Below are 19,532 nucleotides of genomic sequence, written 5' to 3'. Positions count from 1 at the left end.
CGAAAAGTGCTGCGAAAAATCTACGGACCAATCAGAGACCGACGGCACCTACCGCCAACGGATGAACCACGAACTAGTAGATGCAGTAATACGGCGGGAGACCATAGTCAAGTTCTGTAAGGCACAGCGTCTGCATTGGGTGGGCCACCTAGAAATAATGCCGAGTTAAAGGGCGACTAAAATAATAAAATAAGGGGAAACCCTAAGAAAAGAGACCAAAAAGGTAAGCCAAAAAATGATGGATAGACTGCGTGGAAGAGTATGTTTCAAAATAGGAGGTGGGAGGCAAAAAGGACCTGAGCAAGTGGAGGCCAAGACCCACAGAGACAAAGGGTTACAATCCACAGCCTCGCAGCGCTACAGCGCCACAGGAAATATGAAGTAAGTTGTATTTATGTAGGTATATAGTGGGCACTCGTAAGCTTACTAACTCGTCGTTGTTGTAGTTAGTTGGGCGCTATTTATTATTCTAGCATTTTAGCTTTATGCGAATGAAAATTGTCATCTTACTGCTCGTAACTGTTGTACAATGAATCGATGAATGATTAATAAAAAATAATTATTAACAGCTTCATAAAAGCATTTTCGGTAGATTATGTAATATCGCCATCTAGTTTTAACTTTTTTGAACCATGTACATTTTAAATGGCGCTATAATGGGTTTTTATTATAATGGGCGTCGCGACGTACAGTTTAGGAACCCCTGAAATAGAGATATTAACTAATTAGATCAACAGGTTACATTTTGGTCACAATACAACGGGAGCATCTAATAATAACTAAGATTCACCTTGACATTACCGCAATCACTTTTCTAAGTGGAAATTTACTTATGCACATTAGTCCCATATGACATTGAAACGCCAACGAATAAATAATCTCCGCAGCAAAAACTGATTCGTAAAAACTTTTTAATAAAGCCCTTGGTTGAAGAGGCTCATCATGCGGCAGATTATTTCTTGTGAAACATGTAATATTCATTAACATAAGCTAATACCATAATATTTTACCTTCACACACTACAAACTCGGCATCGTTTCTACGTACAAACATATTCGTAGGAGAGTACTGAGTACCTACCGTAAAACCACCCAACTACATATAATAGTCCAGTAGGGTAGGGCGGCGACAATTGAAACGTAATGATTGAAACAAGTAAAATTTCTTGAAAATTACAATAACCTATGCATGTGACGCAATACTCAGGCTATGCGGTCAGTCATTCTTAAATCCTGAACCAATATAGCACTCCAGCGCGCGAGCAACGCAGTAGTCTTGAGGAGCCGCGCTTCAAAAATTTCGCGGTATAAAGTGGTGTGCTCGCATACTTTTTCGTTTAATTTTTTTACTTATTATGTATTTTGACTACTTGAATTCTCGAATTTAAACTATCGTAAGACATATTAACTTAACTAACTTAGCGGTTTCACTTACGTATATTTAGTCACTCGCGCGACATGTTTCGGAGAGCCTAGGTCTCCATTTTCAGGCACTAACAGTGCCTGAGTGAGTAGCGGTCACGACGAGTGGGCGCCATGCACGGCGGCGCGACGCGTCGCGCGCGCAGCGCGCAATGAGATAACCGGTTGAGGGAGGTCTTGCGCTGTTGCTGTAGGCGGGCGCGATGGCCGGTTTGGGTCACCCAACACTTGTAGCGATGAACAACACGAACTCACTATGTCCTGCAATGTCACAACACGCATCGGAGTTTCGTCCCTAGCTTCCATGCTGGCTGGTGCAACAACAGCGCAAGACCTCCTTCAAGTCCCTCAACCGGTTATTTCATCGCGCGTTGCGCGCGCAACGCGCCCACCCGTCGTGACCGCTACTCACTCAGGCAGGTTAGTGCTTGAAAATGGAGACCTAGGCTCTCCGAAACATGTCGCGCGAGTGACTAAAAATACGTGAGGGAAACCGCTAAGTTAGTTAAGTGACTTGAATTATTTTGGTGTTTTGGATGGGAATTATGAAATATTTTAACTGCCATTAAACAGCGATGGAGTGTTGTTTGTAAAGAATATTGGTCCTTGAAGTAAAACGTGACGTGGGGACCTGGGGACGGTTGAAACAACGTACTTGGGCACGATTGAAACGTTTCAAACAAAAAAAGGAGCGATCCGTCTCCGCTGATCCTTATAAACCTTATAATGCCTTAAACTTAAAGCAATTAACAGTAATTTCTTATCATATGGCAGGCGTTATTAGCCCTATTAGCTAGCTAAAATGAAACTCAACATCAAAGTTAGCTATTATCTCATAGTAAAATTATTCGAGTGTATGTTGTAAACATTCCAATTATACGATTAACAGGACACTATTAAAGTACAGTTCTTGGAGTGTGGCAATGATTACACCTTAAACGTATAGGCCAGGAAATGAATGACCAAACAAAGTTATAGAGGGAAATGCTTGGAACACATTTTTTGACTTCGTAGCTTTGTTTGGACTAGTTAGGAGGTGAACATATCAAAAGTCCCCGGCCGTAACCCTGGTGCTGGGGAGAGAGGGGGGTTTGAAGGTTCCGATTTTCGGTTTTTCGATTATATCACGGAAACTATGCGTCTGAGCGACATGGCCATTTATACAAAATGAAAAGAGATTTAATTTGTTACAAGTTTTATTAAGTCAAGTTTTTCGATATCTTGTATAGTTTTTGAGATATCCGCTCTTGAAGGTTTATTTAGGGCTCTCATTTTTATCTTGGTTATCTACATCAGTGACGCTGCTAGGCCGGGTTTGGTATCGTTTTCGTATAAATCGGGGGTGCTGAATTCATTTATGGTATCAACATTGACACCATTCCTAAGTAAAAACAAAATTTAAAAGAAATGTTTTTTTTTAACTCCTCTTAACCCTTAAACCGCTGAACCGATTTCGTTGAAATTTGGTATAGAGATGGTTTGTGTCCCGGGACAGTACATAGCATAGTTTTTATAACCAAAATCATCTTTTAAGGGTGTGAAAAGTGGGGTGGAAATTTGTATGGGGAATCAATAACCGCTGAACCTATTTAAATAATATTTGGGATGGTCTACATGTTTGATTTAATTGAAAATGATAGCAAACATGACTTCAAACCTAAATTTAAACAGTATTAACCTCAGGAATCCAACTTCGGCGAAGAAGCTGAATTTCCCTCACACCAAATTTCACACCTTCAAAGTATGATTTTTGAGATAAAAACTATATTATATCCTGTCTCGGGACTTAAAACATTTATTAACCAAACTTCAACTAAATCGGTTCAGCGGTTTAAGCGTGAAGAGGAGCTTAAAAACATATTTGTTTAAAGTTTATATGTTTTTACTTCGGAAAGGTGTCAATGTTGAATGTAAATGAATTCAGCACCCCCGATTTATACGAAAACGTAACCAAACCCGGCCTGGCAGCTTCACTGATGTAGATAATCAAGATAGAAATGAGAGCCCTAAATAAACCTTCAAGAGCGGATATCTTAAAAACTATACAAGATATCACAAAAATTGACTACAAATTAAATCACTTCATTTTGTATAAGTGGCCATGTCGCTCAGACGCACAGTTTCCGAAATATAATCGAAAAAACGAAAAATTGAACCTTCAAACCCCCCTCTGCCCCCCAGCACCAGGGTTACGGTCGGGGACTTTTGATATGTTCATCTCCTAACTAGTCCAAACAAAGCTACGAAGTCAAAAATTGTGTTCCTAGCATTTCCCTCTATACCTTCTTATTGCTTGGCCTAGTACAGTACCTACATACCTAACACACCCACGTCAAGTGCACTTTGTGACACGATCCGCGCAGGTGACTTGCCTTACATCAGTCGTAAGAACACTTCGTTGTAATTCGTTTTTTTTTCGGTATCTCACTTGCGTCGATCACTTAACTTAATATGAGTCACTTTACTAAATCCTAAATTGCTGCTAGAGCTTCTTATTTGAGTAGTTCTACATCTACCTTATATCTGAGTATGAAATATTGTACGGAATTAAATTGCATTGCTTACCTCCTTAATCTACATTAGGCGAAGAAATTTGAATGCCATTATTAAATCGATACCCGACGTTACGCAATAATAATATTTTCACGGATAAATAATAATAATCAAATTTATTTTTTGTTAGGTAACTATTTGTCAATCAAAAATCGAGCACATATCAGCTTTAGAAAGCGCATCGACGATATATATGCAAATGAGTATGCAAAACTTTTCATGAGTTATTGCCGTAAACAATGAGATTAATATTGTCATAACACGTTCTACGATCTATTATAATTACGGGCAAAGGGTTTACGTAAATACCGCAGTTTATCCGGCTAATTAGTGCTCAAGTGCAAACCCCATAATATATTATATTCAATTCCGCCGCGCAACAATTCTAAGTGACATTCGAAAACTCATTCAATTGTTTACTGTATTCTCATGCAATACATTTCCAGTTTAAACTGATTCTCCAACATCACTTACGGTAGCTACGGTTGAAATGCGTGTTCAGTATTGTGGTCGTGATCATGACCGGCATGGCATGATGATTGTAAATCTGCAGATTATCTTGTTCTCCTCATCTTGATATGCCAAACATGTCCTTGGATATCGAAATATGCTTGTTATCACAGAGATAATTAAAATTATAAAGACTAACAATCGTCATTATTAAGTCACATTCCTCGTTATTGTCGTCATTGCGTGAGGTAACCCATATAACTTACAGTAGATAGTACAGGTTCCTTTAGAACAGAAAAGAGTTTATTAAAATAAAGCACGCATTCATTATCACCGCTGTTCAATTGGGTTGAAAACGTTTGGGAAAACTTCCGTCTTTCCTATGGACAATACGAAAGTGAACGATTTAGGTACATTTTACTGAGGCAATAACCGGGCTTTATACAGATTTCAAGAAGTTGACATTTGGAAGGACAGGAATAAGGAAAGGACAGTAACCCTCTTCTCTTTGTCCATATTTAGCCGTATTTATGTGTATGAGGACGCCGGCACCGCTATCCTAGGAAAACAGAGCTTTAGTTATATGGAGGAAGGCGGAAGGGCCAGTTTTAATGAATTTTTTTTAAGTTTTAAAACAAATGAAAAGACAATAACTAAATAAATAAAAGAAGTAAAAAAACACCTTTAGTAAACCGGGCCCCTGGCCCTGGTGATGATGATAGTTAACTTATAAATGTACTACCAAAGTGTCTTAATAAATATATGGCTCATAGATTTGACTTGCAACGAATAAGAAAACTAACTAACTTTCTAATGGGTCAGTCTCTTTTTTTACATGTCTATACTCATGGACAAATTTCAAGGAACGCAAAAAGGGTTTAATTACTGGATTACAGCACCTAAAGTCATCATCATCATCTTCTCGCGTTGTCCCGGCATTTTTGCCACGGCTCATGGGAGCCTGGGGTACGCTTGGCAACTAATCCCTAGAATTGGCGTAGGCACTAGTTTTTACGAAAGCGACTGCCATCTGACGTTCCAACCCAGAGGGGAAACTAGGCCTTGTTGGGATTAGTCCGGTTTCCTCACGATGTTTTCTTTCACCGAAAAGCGACTGGTAAATATCAAATGATATTTCGTACATAAGTTCCGAAAAACTCAATGGTACGAGCCGGGGTTTGAACCCGCGACCTCCGGATTGCAAGTCGCACGCTCTTACCGCTAGGCCACCAGCGTTTCGGATTACAGCACCTAAAGTGATTACACTCATGGACAAATTTAGAGGAACGCAAAAAAAAGTTTAATTACTAATTTTGAAATTACTTTAGGATTACAGCACCTAAAGTAATTTCAAAATTAGTAATTAAACTTTTTTTGCGTTCCTCTAAATTTGTCCATGAGTGTATAATACTAATCAAATTATGCATATTTAACCGTTGGAATTTAACTATGCTAAACAAAGGTTAAAGTTAAACTGACTACCCCTTATGAAATTACATATTTGCAGTACTTTACTCGTTAAACCAATGTCTGTTTAGACATTTTGCTTGGACTTTAGTTACCCGCGACCACGACCAGTGTAACCTGCGCCGAAACGTCGAAAATAAAGGTAATAAAATAAATTTAGCAAAAATATTCTATATATGTGTTCAGTAAAGTGTTGTAGTTAGTATTGCGGTAGATCTGTTTATCAAATTATACGACATTTGATCATACGATATGTTTATGATAAACATTTAGCGTAGTCTGGCAGGACAGTAAAATCAGGGATCGGTACTAAACGAGGGATTGACATCATCCATAAATGGCATACAGCAATATGGCTGTTTTCCCTAACCCTAATAGAAATACTTTAGCAAACGCCGCGCCGCGCCCACTGCAATACGTACATATGCAATCTTAAACCGTCCATGTGACTACGACACTAATAATAGAGATGGTTTTAGCATGACAAGATTTTGAAGTGCCCAAACGAGTGTATTGTGTTTTCACACTCGTTCTGTTGCTCAACCGCATTCGCTAATCCAATGTCCAGGTCTTTTAATACCTGGTTAGTTAAATCTAAAAGCGGCGGTTAAACATATTAAGCAATAAGTTTAATTTTATTAGTCATCGCGATTTTATCTGCGCAGATGTTGTTAAATGTTGTGGTTCCGAGTCAGATGTGATCCCTTGTAATGACTCTTTCCTATTATATTCCATCATTTCAGCTTATCCTCAGAGAACACAGCCTCGTAAGTTACTGTCTAATTCTTACTGGTGATAAATAATTAAATATTATGGGACAATCACGGGACAATCTTACATTAAGCCTAGTAGGTACCTACTTATCAGCTTACCACAGACAACTGAATAAGGTTTATGTTGTGGGTTGTCGGGCTAAGAAACTACGATTGGTAATAAAACTAGAACTGATTCGTAAAAACTTTTTCATTTCTCATGCTCTGAAAGAGGGTCATTGTTGTTCTAAAAGGTGTGCAGAAAATGATACGTGTCTGCACTAGAGCATTTTACGTTCGAAGTACGATTTTTTGAATTTTTTTACGATAAGCAATTGAAATTTGAATTTAAATGTATTTGTTATACAATTTCCATTCTGATATTTGACTCTCCATTCTATAAATAGAGACACTTTTGCCTAAATTGTTAACTGAAGGTAGGGTACCTAAAAATACTATAAAAAATTATACTTGGTCATGTTTTAAAAAAGACATGCATTTTACTTTCCTCGTATTCGAAATGAAAAGTAGAGTGTTTAACTCGGGTGAAAGGCATCATTTCAGCCTCGGACTATTGGCGCTCTCACTGCGTTCGAGCGCCAAAAATACCTCAGCAGAAATGACTGCCTTTCATCCCTTGGTTAACAATCTACTATTTAATAAAGCCCTTGGTTGAAGAGGCTCATCATGCGGCAGATTATTTCTTGTGAAACATGTAATATTCATTAACATAAGCTAATACCATAATATTTTACCTGCACACACTACAAACTCGGCATCGTTTCTACGTACAAACATATTCGTAAAAGAGTACTGAGTACCTACCGTAAAACCACCCAACTACATATAATAGTCCAGTAGGGTAGGGCGGCGACAATTGAAATGTAATGATTGAAACAAGTAAAATTTCTTGAAAATTACAATAACCTATGCATGTCATGCATGTGACGCAATACTCAGGCTATGCGGTCAGTATGTTGTAAACATTACAATTATACGATTAACAGGACACTATTAAAGTACAGTTCTTGGAGTGTGGCAATGATGACACCTTTAACGTATAGGCCAGGAAATGAATGACCAAAAAAAGTTATAGAGGGAAATGCTTGGAACACAATTTTTGACTTCGTAGCTTTGTTTGGACTAGTTAGGTATAATCAAAAGGTAATATCAAAATTATTTTTTAAATTGGTCATAGGCTAAGTAGGTACATCATAATATTTTACATATGCACCAATCAGGAAGTTGTGGAATATTAAAATATTAACATGCTTATTAGCACATACCAAAAATTACAGACTATAAAGTGGCGACAGTGTAAATATAATCATGTCTCATTTATTTATAGGAAATAAATAGCTTATTAAGGCGTATACAGTTATGCTACGTTTGTTTTGGGGGGTTAAAATGTGTGATCCCTGCGTCTTTGTATAATAATCTGTACGGATATGGTGGTAATATTTTTTTACGTAAAAGCGTGATAATGACAGTGTCCATCTCTTCCAATCGCGTGGTGTTAAAAAAACCGGACAATTGCGAGTCGGACTCGCCCACCGAGGGTTCCGTACTTTTTAGTATTTGTTGTTATAGCGGCAACAGAAATACATCATCTGTGAAAATTTCAACTGTCTAATGGCTATCACGGTTCATGAGATACAGCCTGGTGCCAGATAGACGGACAGACGGACAGTGGAGTCTTAGTAATAGGGTCCCGTTTTTACCTTTTGGGTACGGTACCCTAAAAAGACCTTTTATATGATGTACATCATATGGCCATCCATAATACGCTGCTAGATTAAAACTGACTGCCCACAGCTTTTGCAAAAAATATATTGGACTGTTCCGCGAAAGCATTCTCGACTAGCTAATTTTCGGCCTTTCTTATGTAATACTTATAGAACAAATGTTGGTTCTCATAGTTTAATAACTAGAATTTGTAGAGAGCATAACTTATTTTATTATATAAACAGAACAGACTCGACATGTTAAATATGACACAAAATCAATTTAAATCATATTTACATAGATTCAAGATAAAACCTTAATTCCAAAATATCTGTGTAACTTTTTTCTTATGTTGTAATTGTTTAGAATTCATTATTTGCTCCCTAAAACTATAAGTAACAATTGTAAACTTATACTATCTTGACTATGGATAGTATCAATCTCACTAGTTACTATGCTTAGTTATTTTCTGTGTTCCATTACCTAATATCAGCATTACTTTGATTTATATTTAGTACTTAGGATAATAAAAAAAACATATGTAAGCAACTATTAGAGTTTTGAATGATTCACGGTTACTTTCACTAGACTTATATTGACCGGGATATAGACCGTGATTACCTTTTGTATTATTTGTGAGCTCCCTGTCTGTGAGCTGTGAGCGCTGTCTACACAACTTGGACACCCACCCGCTATCTTCAGTCACCCGTGAACATGATGCATGTAACTGCGTCGAAATATCGGGAGCTCACAAATAATACAAAAGGTAATCACGGTCTATATCCCGGTCAATATAAGTCTATATGTAAGCATGCCGTGTTTGCCTGTAATTAGGTGAATACTCAAGCACTCTTATTTTATAACTTGTCATTTATAAGTATTTTTAGTATTGCACCTGTTGGCAAACCTAAATAAATAAATAAAATGTATATAATTAATTACTTAATAATTATTAAACAACAATATGCCGCCATATTCTAAAACTGCCGGGTTTTCATAGGTATTATTTTATTTTAAATAAAATTAAAATAAGAAGGTAATGAAATTCGTACGGGATAAATAAGCCAAAGTGAAATTTTCAGGAACATTAGTATCTAAATAATTTAGCTTGAATATTTTGTTTTGGTGGAAAACATTTTAATGTTATATTTTCACGCGATTTTATGGTCAAGGTCGTTGGGGTTCTGACTCGTCCCCTTGAACGTATGTCGCCTTAATGAGTTACATAACTTGAATAGAAATTCTAGCTGAACACGTACTCCTCCTTGACCAATCAAAGTATGGGGGGTCCTTTTTAAATATTTTTGCTCAATACCAAATATACTCAATACAAAACATACATTTTTGCATTTGTTCTTAAGTTCATTTTTCCGGTTCCGGTGCGAAAGAATATGGACGTAGTGTCGGCCGCTCCAACATTTTAAAGTGTATTCGTGTGCAAAAACCGCTGCACCAGTGACAAAAAACAGTGAACAATATCCGCGAAGTGACAATAAACAAAAACTAATATCAGTTTACGCAATTACCAAGCAGACAAAAGTGAAAAGAAAAGACAATCATTACGCATAATAAAATTTTGAGGTTATTTTCGGCTTCAAATATATTAAAGTGAAATCAAGCTAGCCAACATAAAAACCGAAACAACTTCGAAGTACATTGCTGCTTGGACTTCGACGTTCATTGCGTGCGATCCAAATTAAACCGAGGAGCGTTCCGTTCCGTTCTACGTAATTTCCGCAAACGTCACACCATGGCTACAGAAACACAATTGTCAAATGAAATGTCATTACTGTTTATCAAAATGAAAGAAGAACTAGAGAAACAAACTATCCAAATAACGGAAAATATAACGACTACTGTATTACGAAGTGTGGATGAAAAGATGAAACCCATAATAGAGGAGAATGAAAAATTAAAATTGGCTGTGGAAGAATTAAATACGAAGTTATATGTGATGGATTTAAACGCCAGACGCAACAACATCCTCATCCACGGAATTCCAGAACCCCCGCGCGGCGTAAAAACAGAAGATGTAAACACGTTAGTCATGAAAACAATTACTGAATTGGGTGTAACACTTGAAAACAGCGAAATTAACAAAGCTCAGCGTCTAGGCAAAAAGACAGACGGTAAAAAAATAAGACCCATTTTACTAACAACAACAACCCTGCAAAAGAAAATCCAAATTTTGAAAAATAAAAAGAAAATGAAGCCGGATAGTTATATTACACACGACCTCTCAAAAGAAGCTATAGAGAAACGAAAAATTAAAGCAATTAACTTTCGTGAGAACGAAAAACGAAAGAGGGACTCCGAGACGCCAAGCCCGAGAGACAGACCCAACAACACAGCAAAGAAAATCCCTAAGGTCGATGCCTTTCAACTTATGCGTGAGAGATCCTACTCCATGGCCGACAAAAACACACATATTGACAACTAAGCCCTCGGAACGGAAACTACAGCAAAAAACTCTACAACACTCAAATACTACAACAGAAAACCTTTCTCCAGTACGGTTGGTCCCCGCGGAGAAGTACGACTATCACCCTCCAACCAACAAAACAAGAAACCTAGAACACATCCATGTTTGCACATATAATGTCAGGTCACTTCTTTCTACAGAAAGATTGATACTACTTAAAGAGAGCTTATCTCACATTAACTACGATATAATTGGCCTATCAGAAGTACGTCGACCAGGAAGCCACATAATAGAAGATGAAGGGCACATACTCTGCTACACAGGTGAAAAAGCTGGACAATATGGCGTTGGTTTCCTTATAAAAAAAGGATTAAAAAACAACATAGAAAAATACTACGGAATTTCAGAAAGAATATGTATCTTAACCCTAAAATTTAACAAAGAAAAAGTAAGCATCATCCAAGTCCACGCTCCCACATTACAAGCCTCCAAGGAGGACATCGAAAACTTCTATACAAAACTGAGGGAAGCAGTAAAAACACTAGATACAAACATAATACTGATGGGCGACTTCAATGCAAAGATTGGACAGCGCAACCCAGGCGAAGAACTTGTGATGGGAAACTACTGCCATGGAAATCGTAACCATCGTGGAGAAACATTAGTAAAATATGCATTAGAAAACAACCTTACAATATTAAACACAATCTTCAAGAAGAAACAAAAGAACATGTGGACATGGTTATCGCCTGACAGAGAAACCAAAAACCAAATCGATTATATTCTCACAAACAAGCCCCGACGTTTTTCAAACATAGAAATATTAAACCTAACTTTTCCATCAGATCATAGACTCATACGAGGAACAATGATATTAAACGAAAACAAAAAAAGTAGAGCAAATTATGGGCAAAGGTTTACAAGAATAGAAAATATAACTGAACTTGAAGTCTTTTCGGAAATGCTATCCAAAGAAGAAAAACATTTGAACCTGCAGGAAACAGATGATATTGAAACCTACTATGGAAAAATAACAAACCTGATTACAAACTGTCTCAACCCAGCAAATTACCCAAAAACTGCAAAAAATCAAAGAATCATCAAAGAAGAAACAAATGAACTCCTAAGAAGACGCCAAATACTACTAAATAAAAAACCATTAAATAACGACGAAAAGAGAGAACTAACTAACTTATACAAGACAATCAACAAACAAATAAGAAGAGACTATACAGATCATAGGATAAAAGTCATAGAAGAAAACTTATTAAGCTCTGGGAGTCTGAAAAAAGCCAACAAAAAGCTAGACACTGGAAAAAAGTGGATAAAAAACCTGAAACAGACAAATATAGACAAACCAATACAGTCAAGACGAGACATCATAGATATAGCCACGGACTTCTACAAAGCGCTGTATGAAAATATAGAAGATCAGGATCAACACAATACCTGCCCACTTGACAAAAACAAATCAAGTGTCGGCTCTTTTAATACATCCCAAGCACAAATCCCGGCATTTACATGTTTCGAAATAGAAAAGACAATCCAACAGTTGAAAAGCGACAAGAGCCCTGGGCCTGACAATATAACAAACAATGTAATAAAGCACGGGAAAAAAATACTTACCCACCCCCTAACGTCTCTATTTAACAAAATCATACAAAACAAGACAGTGCCCAATGCATGGACAGAATCAAACATTATATTGCTATATAAAAAAGGAGATCCCACAGACGTAGGGAACTATCGTCCAATAAGCCTGTTGCCAACCCTGTATAAAGTATTCTCATCAGCCATAGAAAAAAGAATAGCACCTACAATAGAAGATAAACAGCCGATTGAACAAGCAGGATTCCGAAAAGGGTTCTCCACGATAGACCACATCCATGCAGTGGACCAAATAGTCGAAAAATATGTGGAAAAAAGTAAAGTCTTATACCTGTGTTTCATTGACTACATGAAAGCTTTCGATTCAATTAGCCACAATAGCATATGGGAAGCCCTACAACACCAAAAAGTTCACCAAACATACATAGACATACTGAAAAATATATACGAAAGAAGTACAAGTAGAGTGAAATTAGATAAAGTAGGAACTGCTATAAAAATAAGACGAGGAGTAAAGCAAGGCGACCCTTTATCACCCAAACTGTTCATATCTGTACTTCAACACATATTCGAAAAACTGGATTGGTCAAAAAAGGGAATTTTTATAGGTGGAAAGTATCTAAGCCACTTGAGGTTTGCAGATGATATCATAGTTATGTCTGAAAATCCGAAACAACTGCAAGAAATGATCAACGAACTCTACAATGTCAGCAAAAATATTGGTCTGGAACTGAATACATCAAAAACTAAAGTTATGAGCAACGGAGCCCAATATCCAATACATGTCAACGAAAGTGACCTAGAGTATGTGGAAGAATATATATACTTAGGAAAACAAATAACATTCAGAAAAAGTAGGCATATTGAAGAAATAAACAGACGAGTTGGTATCACTTGGAAAAAGTACTGGAGTCATAAAGAAATTCTAAAATCAAACCTACCAATGACATTGAAACGCAAGGTACTTAACACTTGTATACTTCCCAGCCTCACCTACGGATGCCAAACATGGATCTACAACGCAAAGACAAAGAATAATATCCAGGTGTGTCAAAGGAGTATAGAGAGAAGTGTACTCAACATAAAACTTAGAGACAAGAAGAGATGCTCAGAAATAAGAAACACAACTAAAGTGATAGATGCACTCGACCACTCAAGATCCTTAAAATGGAAGTGGGCAGGCCACTTAGCCAGATTAGAAGACCAGAGATGGACCAAAGTGGTGACAGAATGGCAGGGACCTCATGGAAAAAGACACAGAGGGAGACCAAATACCAGGTGGATAGATGATATTGTCCCAATAGCTGGACAAAGTTGGATGAAGAAAGCACAAAACAGAACACATTGGAAAAAGTTGGAGGAGGCCTATACCCAGAAGGGGTCCTTAAATTAAAAATAAATAAATAAATATAAGTAAAATGAATTGTATACTTAAGGAATAAAAGGCTCTATTATTATTATTATTATAACTTATTTTATTATATAAACAGAACAGACTCGACATGTTAAATATGACACAAAATCAATTTAAATCATATTTACATAGATTCAAGATAAAACCTTAATTCCAAAATATCTGTGTAACTTTTTTCTTATGTTGTAATTGTTTAGAATTCATTATTTGCTCCCTAAAACTATAAGTAACAATTGTAAACTTATACTATCTTGACTATGGATAGTATCAATCTCACTAGTTACTATGCTTAGTTATTTTCTGTGTTCCATTACCTAATATCAGCATTACTTTGATTTATATTTAGTACTTAGGATAATAAAAAAAACATATGTAAGCAACTATTAGAGTTTTGAATGATTCACGGTTACTTTCACTAGACTTATATTGACCGGGATATAGACCGTGATTACCTTTTGTATTATTTGTGAGCTCCCTGTCTGTGAGCTGTGAGCGCTGTCTACACAACTTGGACACCCACCCGCTATCTTCAGTCACCCGTGAACATGATGCATGTAACTGCGTCGAAATATCGGGAGCTCACAAATAATACAAAAGGTAATCACGGTCTATATCCCGGTCAATATAAGTCTATATGTAAGCATGCCGTGTTTGCCTGTAATTAGGTGAATACTCAAGCACTCTTATTTTATAACTTGTCATTTATAAGTATTTTTAGTATTGCACCTGTTGGCAAACCTAAATAAATAAATAAAATGTATATAATTAATTACTTAATAATTATTAAACAACAATATGCCGCCATATTCTAAAACTGCCGGGTTTTCATAGGTATTATTTTATTTTAAATAAAATTAAAATAAGAAGGTAATGAAATTCGTACGGGATAAATAAGCCAAAGTGAAATTTTCAGGAACATTAGTATCTAAATAATTTAGCTTGAATATTTTGTTTTGGTGGAAAACATTTTAATGTTATATTTTCACGCGATTTTATGGTCAAGGTCGTTGGGGTTCTGACTCGTCCCCTTGAACGTATGTCGCCTTAATGAGTTACATAACTTGAATAGAAATTCTAGCTGAACACGTACTCCTCCTTGACCAATCAAAGTATGGGGGGTCCTTTTTAAATATTTTTGCTCAATACCAAATATACTCAATACAAAACATACATTTTTGCATTTGTTCTTAAGTTCATTTTCGTTTCAATATTTAAGTACCTATGACAACAACAAGGTAATGCTAAAATAACTAACCATCACCCATCAAAAATGATTTACAAAAAAAAAAACGATCTTGTATTAGGAATTGGTAGCAAAATTCATAGATTCACTAAATACTCAACACTTCCTCTCATCTGTGGCTTGTCGAAGATGTGCTATTTAAATTGCGACCTTGAAATTCAAATCTTGAATTTAAAATTGCGCAAAAACTGATGCCCGATTCGGGTCTCCCACAGATGAAAGGATGGAAAAAAATTGAAAAATGGAAATGTGAGGTGTCAAGTCAACATCTAACGTGAGACGAAGCGACCACCCAACGTATGATGTCAGCTCCTGCAAGTGCAGCATCTCCGAATATATAAGTTGAACGATCTCACACTAGTTACTCATTCGTTACTCTACTCACCACGAATAAGCATCATGATCAAATACGTGAGTTTTAATATTTTTTGACATATCATTATTCACTAAGGTCACACTTTGATGTTTCAAATGTATAATTAATATTTAGTTATTGCTAAATTGTTAACTCTTGAATTCTATGTGGACAACGTAATATTTTAGTTGCAACGCAGTTCAAGCATGTCTCACTAAACTTATGAATTATGATAATTGCTATGTAAACATAACGTACTTACCACCTATTTTGTATAAAGCTAAGTGTTTATGAATAACTTATAGATATATACCACTTGGAAAATGAAAATGATTAATTATAAAACAAATGAATAATACCTATATTTTTCCTAAAACCACTTATTTTTTGTGAATTGTACGAAAATTTTCTAAGGTATGGTATAACTCGACACATTTAAGAAAAAAAATGACAGCGCCACTTGCACCATCCCACTAACCAGGGGTTAACCGGTTAGACCGTTAACCCAGTGTCTAATTGTACTGGTAACCATAGTAACTCCAGGTTTAACCGGTTAACCCCGGGTTAGTGGGATGGTGCAAGTAGCCCTTACACTTTTACTTTATTTAACAGTAGAAAAAAAACTGGACGCCTTGTGGTTTGATACTTAACCAACTTCTGCCGTGCTTCTTGATTTTCGTAATTAATAAAATCTCATTAACGGCTTCCTAGCCTTATTGATGGCCTGTTGGACTGGGTCGATTAGTGTAAGATTGTCTTATAATATTAATTTATCGAATGTTGGACTAAGAAAACCCCACAAAGCACAGTAAGGAACAAGTGTCCTGTTTCCAGCTGACCATTGCCTGCGTGCTGGCCGCCGTGTGCGCCGCCGCGCCGCAGCAGGACGTGCAGATTCTGCGGTTCGACAGCGACGTACAGCCCGATGGATACAGCTTCGCGTGAGTGGCTTTAAAAGTTTGTGTACTTAGTGGCCAAAGATTCTATCAGGAACTGGGAAATTATACTTTTCTCGAGACAAGACGAACATTTTTTTAATTGTTTTTTTAAACACCATAATAATTATTTAACAAGTGTCAGTTATTATAGTGTTTACAATTTCATTAGCGACTCAAGCTTTGCTAGTAATATCTAAATATTTAAAAAGCACTTTTGTCCTATATAAATTATTCGGCTCTCTTATTGGATCACCTCGTTATAAGTTACAGGCGTCTTGTTTTTTTGTTAAGAATGTATTTTATTTAGTCTTCTTTATTCGATACAAATTAAAAACTACTTACTAACAGATGTGATCCATATTTATTTATTGTTTTAGGATACCATTCACCGATTTAATCCAAGTGACTCACGTAATACTTAATTTAAAATGGTCTGGTATCACTGTACCTATTATAATTAGCATACAATTCGTAAATCGCCAAACTTAAGCAAAAACAGACCCAAGAAGTGGGTCCACATCACATCATGTTAATTATTGAATACGCTCATTAAGACAAAAAATAGTAACACTTTTACTTTTGACTAAATTAAAAGACGTCTTTAAGCACTCTCCATTGCTTCAGGTATGAAACCAGCGACGGCACCTCCCGCCAGGAGCAAGGCAAACTTGACAACCCGCAATCGGAAGACGCCGCCCTCACCGTCACCGGAGAGTACGCATACATCGCCCCCGACGGCAAACACTACAAGGTCACCTTCACCGCCGGACCCAACGGCTTCCAGCCTAAGACTTCCCTTGGCCAGTAAACTGATTTTAAAATTGTCGTCCTTAAAACTAGATGGAGGCAAAAACCCGCCATTTCTTTTGAGGATAGCAGCAAATCTTAATAGTGTCGTGACTGAAATTCTGAATACTTTTCTTTGATCATGACTCTTTTACGATTTTGCAGTAAGTAGATAAGCACCATGTAAATACTCTTTTACCTTTTAAAAGCCAACAATTTAAATAGCAATAGCAAATATCCAATCAACGAACGCTCAATAATTACGTTGCCGACGTTGCCGTGAACTTTCGATCTCATTTATACATGCTGAAGCATAAAGAATGAGGAATCGCTGAATCTAAATTCTTGTGCCATAAGATATCTTTTGTACTTTTTTAATTTTTGTACCACGGTATTTGAGCATATTTGCTCAAAATAAAGTGTTTAAACAGTTTTGTTGTATTTATTCATTAAAATTTCTGCTAATATAAGACCCGAAATGTGTAGTAGGTATGTTACTAACTAAGAAGTATTTAATTACCTGATTAGAAACAAAACGCCCGTCGATGTCATTTAATAACATAATTAAAATAATGAACATATCTTATTATCATCTTAGTCATTAAGCAAACAAACGTTCAAAACTCGTAAATTATTGTTAATATAAAAATACCTAGTGTTATTGAACAACATCATTCTAGATGACCTTTAGGAGCAACAATGGATACATATTATCCTTGAATCATACATACACAAGCAAAACGTAAGTAATAAGGCAAATCGTGAATTCAATTACTATAAGGTCATCACTACTCATCACTGCATGTGAACTATTGCTTGATGGAACTGCTATGCGACCGCGACACGGCAAAAATTATTTTAATACTCGTAGTGGCAATAGGGTAGTTGATACATGTTGAATTTTATAACTAAATCTAGTTAAATAGATAGACAAGTAACTATATAAAAAAAAATTTGTGACACACTTTTAATGCTGACTGTACTTCTTCTCGTTTGCATGTCTATCGAGTACTTCTTGAGACCTTTATAATGAGCTTAAACTTGATGTGTTTGTGTTTTTCCATCGAGGAGTTCCTTTGGCTACCTACCGGCTGCATCATCAGAACACCTCCATGTTAGCATATTATTGCATTGTCACCGGAATTACGACAGTACTCAAAATTTCAACTGAATCAGATACCGGGAAGTGGTTCAAATTTTAGTTACAAGTTTTGAAGCACTATATATATATATATATACATACAAAGGTAGGTATATACGCAGTGAAGCTAAATAAAAGTGTGTAATAATAAAAAGTGTGTAAAAATGAACAATTTATCACAATAAATTAGAAACTTGAAAAATATATGGGAATAATAAAAAATACCTCAGTTTCGAAAAAAACTTTTTTTAAACTTTCAAATAGGAAAAAATAACGGTACCATTCGATTCCGTGCATTTTATTTAAAAAAAAATATTGTGTCGCAACAATATACATAAACGCAATATTTCACTGACAAAATCGCAATTTCCTTGTTTTCCATACATCGAAACGGCTTCTAAGCAAAGTGGTGACACAGTGACGTCACGATGTGTTGCCATTTTATTAGAGCGTTTGCTCAGTAAAGTTCGGGTGCCAGACTTTGACCATCATTTGTGACTTTTGTATTTCTTTAAGACAATGAGTCCCATACAGACATTTGATCCTCAAAACAATTTTTTTTTTTGTCAACTACCCAATTGGTTTGCTTTGGTTCATGTTGTACGAGAAGTGTTGTTTTGGCTATATGATTTTACGGCCGGTTGCCACCTGACGCCAAGGCCTTCATTTATTCCTAAATGTGGGCGCCGCCGTTGACCGCCGTTGAATGTACGGGAAGACCCGACCCCAGATAAACTGGGATAAGGGTAGGACAAAGAAGAAGACCCAATTGGTTTGCTTGCACGCGTCTTAAACTCAAGTCAGTCAGACAGAACTCAATATTCGTTTACTTCTTTACAAGTAGTCAAATAAAAACTGAATAAAATGCATGTTAACCTATACCATAACAACTTAAGTCAAATTAAACGTCACGCACAAGACGTTTAACCCCTCGTGTGCGGCCTATTCTCCTAATATTATTTATCAAAAATAATAATAACAGTGACATCTATTTAATCATAATGCGCAGCTTACATTTTTCATAGACGGTAAATATGGTAGAAACTTTCGAAAGTATCAAGACCATTGGATCCATTTTCTGTGGTGTTGTCACATCCTGATTGTACAAAACTACTTCTTATTGAGCGCTGCAAATTTTTCTTGGTTTAACTCTAGACTTTATCTGTCATTACGTATTTGAAAACATTCCGTGTGTTTATGAATTGTACGTTCCCTAGTTATTATATGTATGTATAGTAAACTAATATGGTAGTGTGC

The 19,532-nt window shown here is 36.3% G+C and overlaps 1 protein-coding gene across 1 annotated transcript; it reads left to right on the top strand.

Annotated features, from left to right (window-relative positions):
• The first annotated feature begins 15,338 nt into the window (after positions 1-15,338).
• LOC134742965 (endocuticle structural glycoprotein ABD-5-like) lies at positions 15,339-17,566 on the top strand. The gene is made up of 3 exons (XM_063676199.1): positions 15,339-15,466; positions 16,245-16,351; positions 16,973-17,566. The coding sequence occupies exons 1-3, from the start codon at positions 15,455-15,457 to the stop codon at positions 17,154-17,156; spliced, it is 303 nt and encodes a 100-aa protein (XP_063532269.1). The 5' UTR covers positions 15,339-15,454; the 3' UTR covers positions 17,157-17,566.
• The last annotated feature ends 1,966 nt before the right edge of the window (positions 17,567-19,532 follow it).

This window comes from Cydia strobilella, chromosome 7, assembly GCF_947568885.1.
Source record: "Cydia strobilella chromosome 7, ilCydStro3.1, whole genome shotgun sequence".
In the NCBI taxonomy this organism is placed as follows: domain Eukaryota; kingdom Metazoa; phylum Arthropoda; class Insecta; order Lepidoptera; family Tortricidae; genus Cydia; species Cydia strobilella.
The sequence above is the reverse complement of the archived record's forward strand: the minus strand, read 5'-3'. Positions and strand labels throughout refer to the sequence as shown.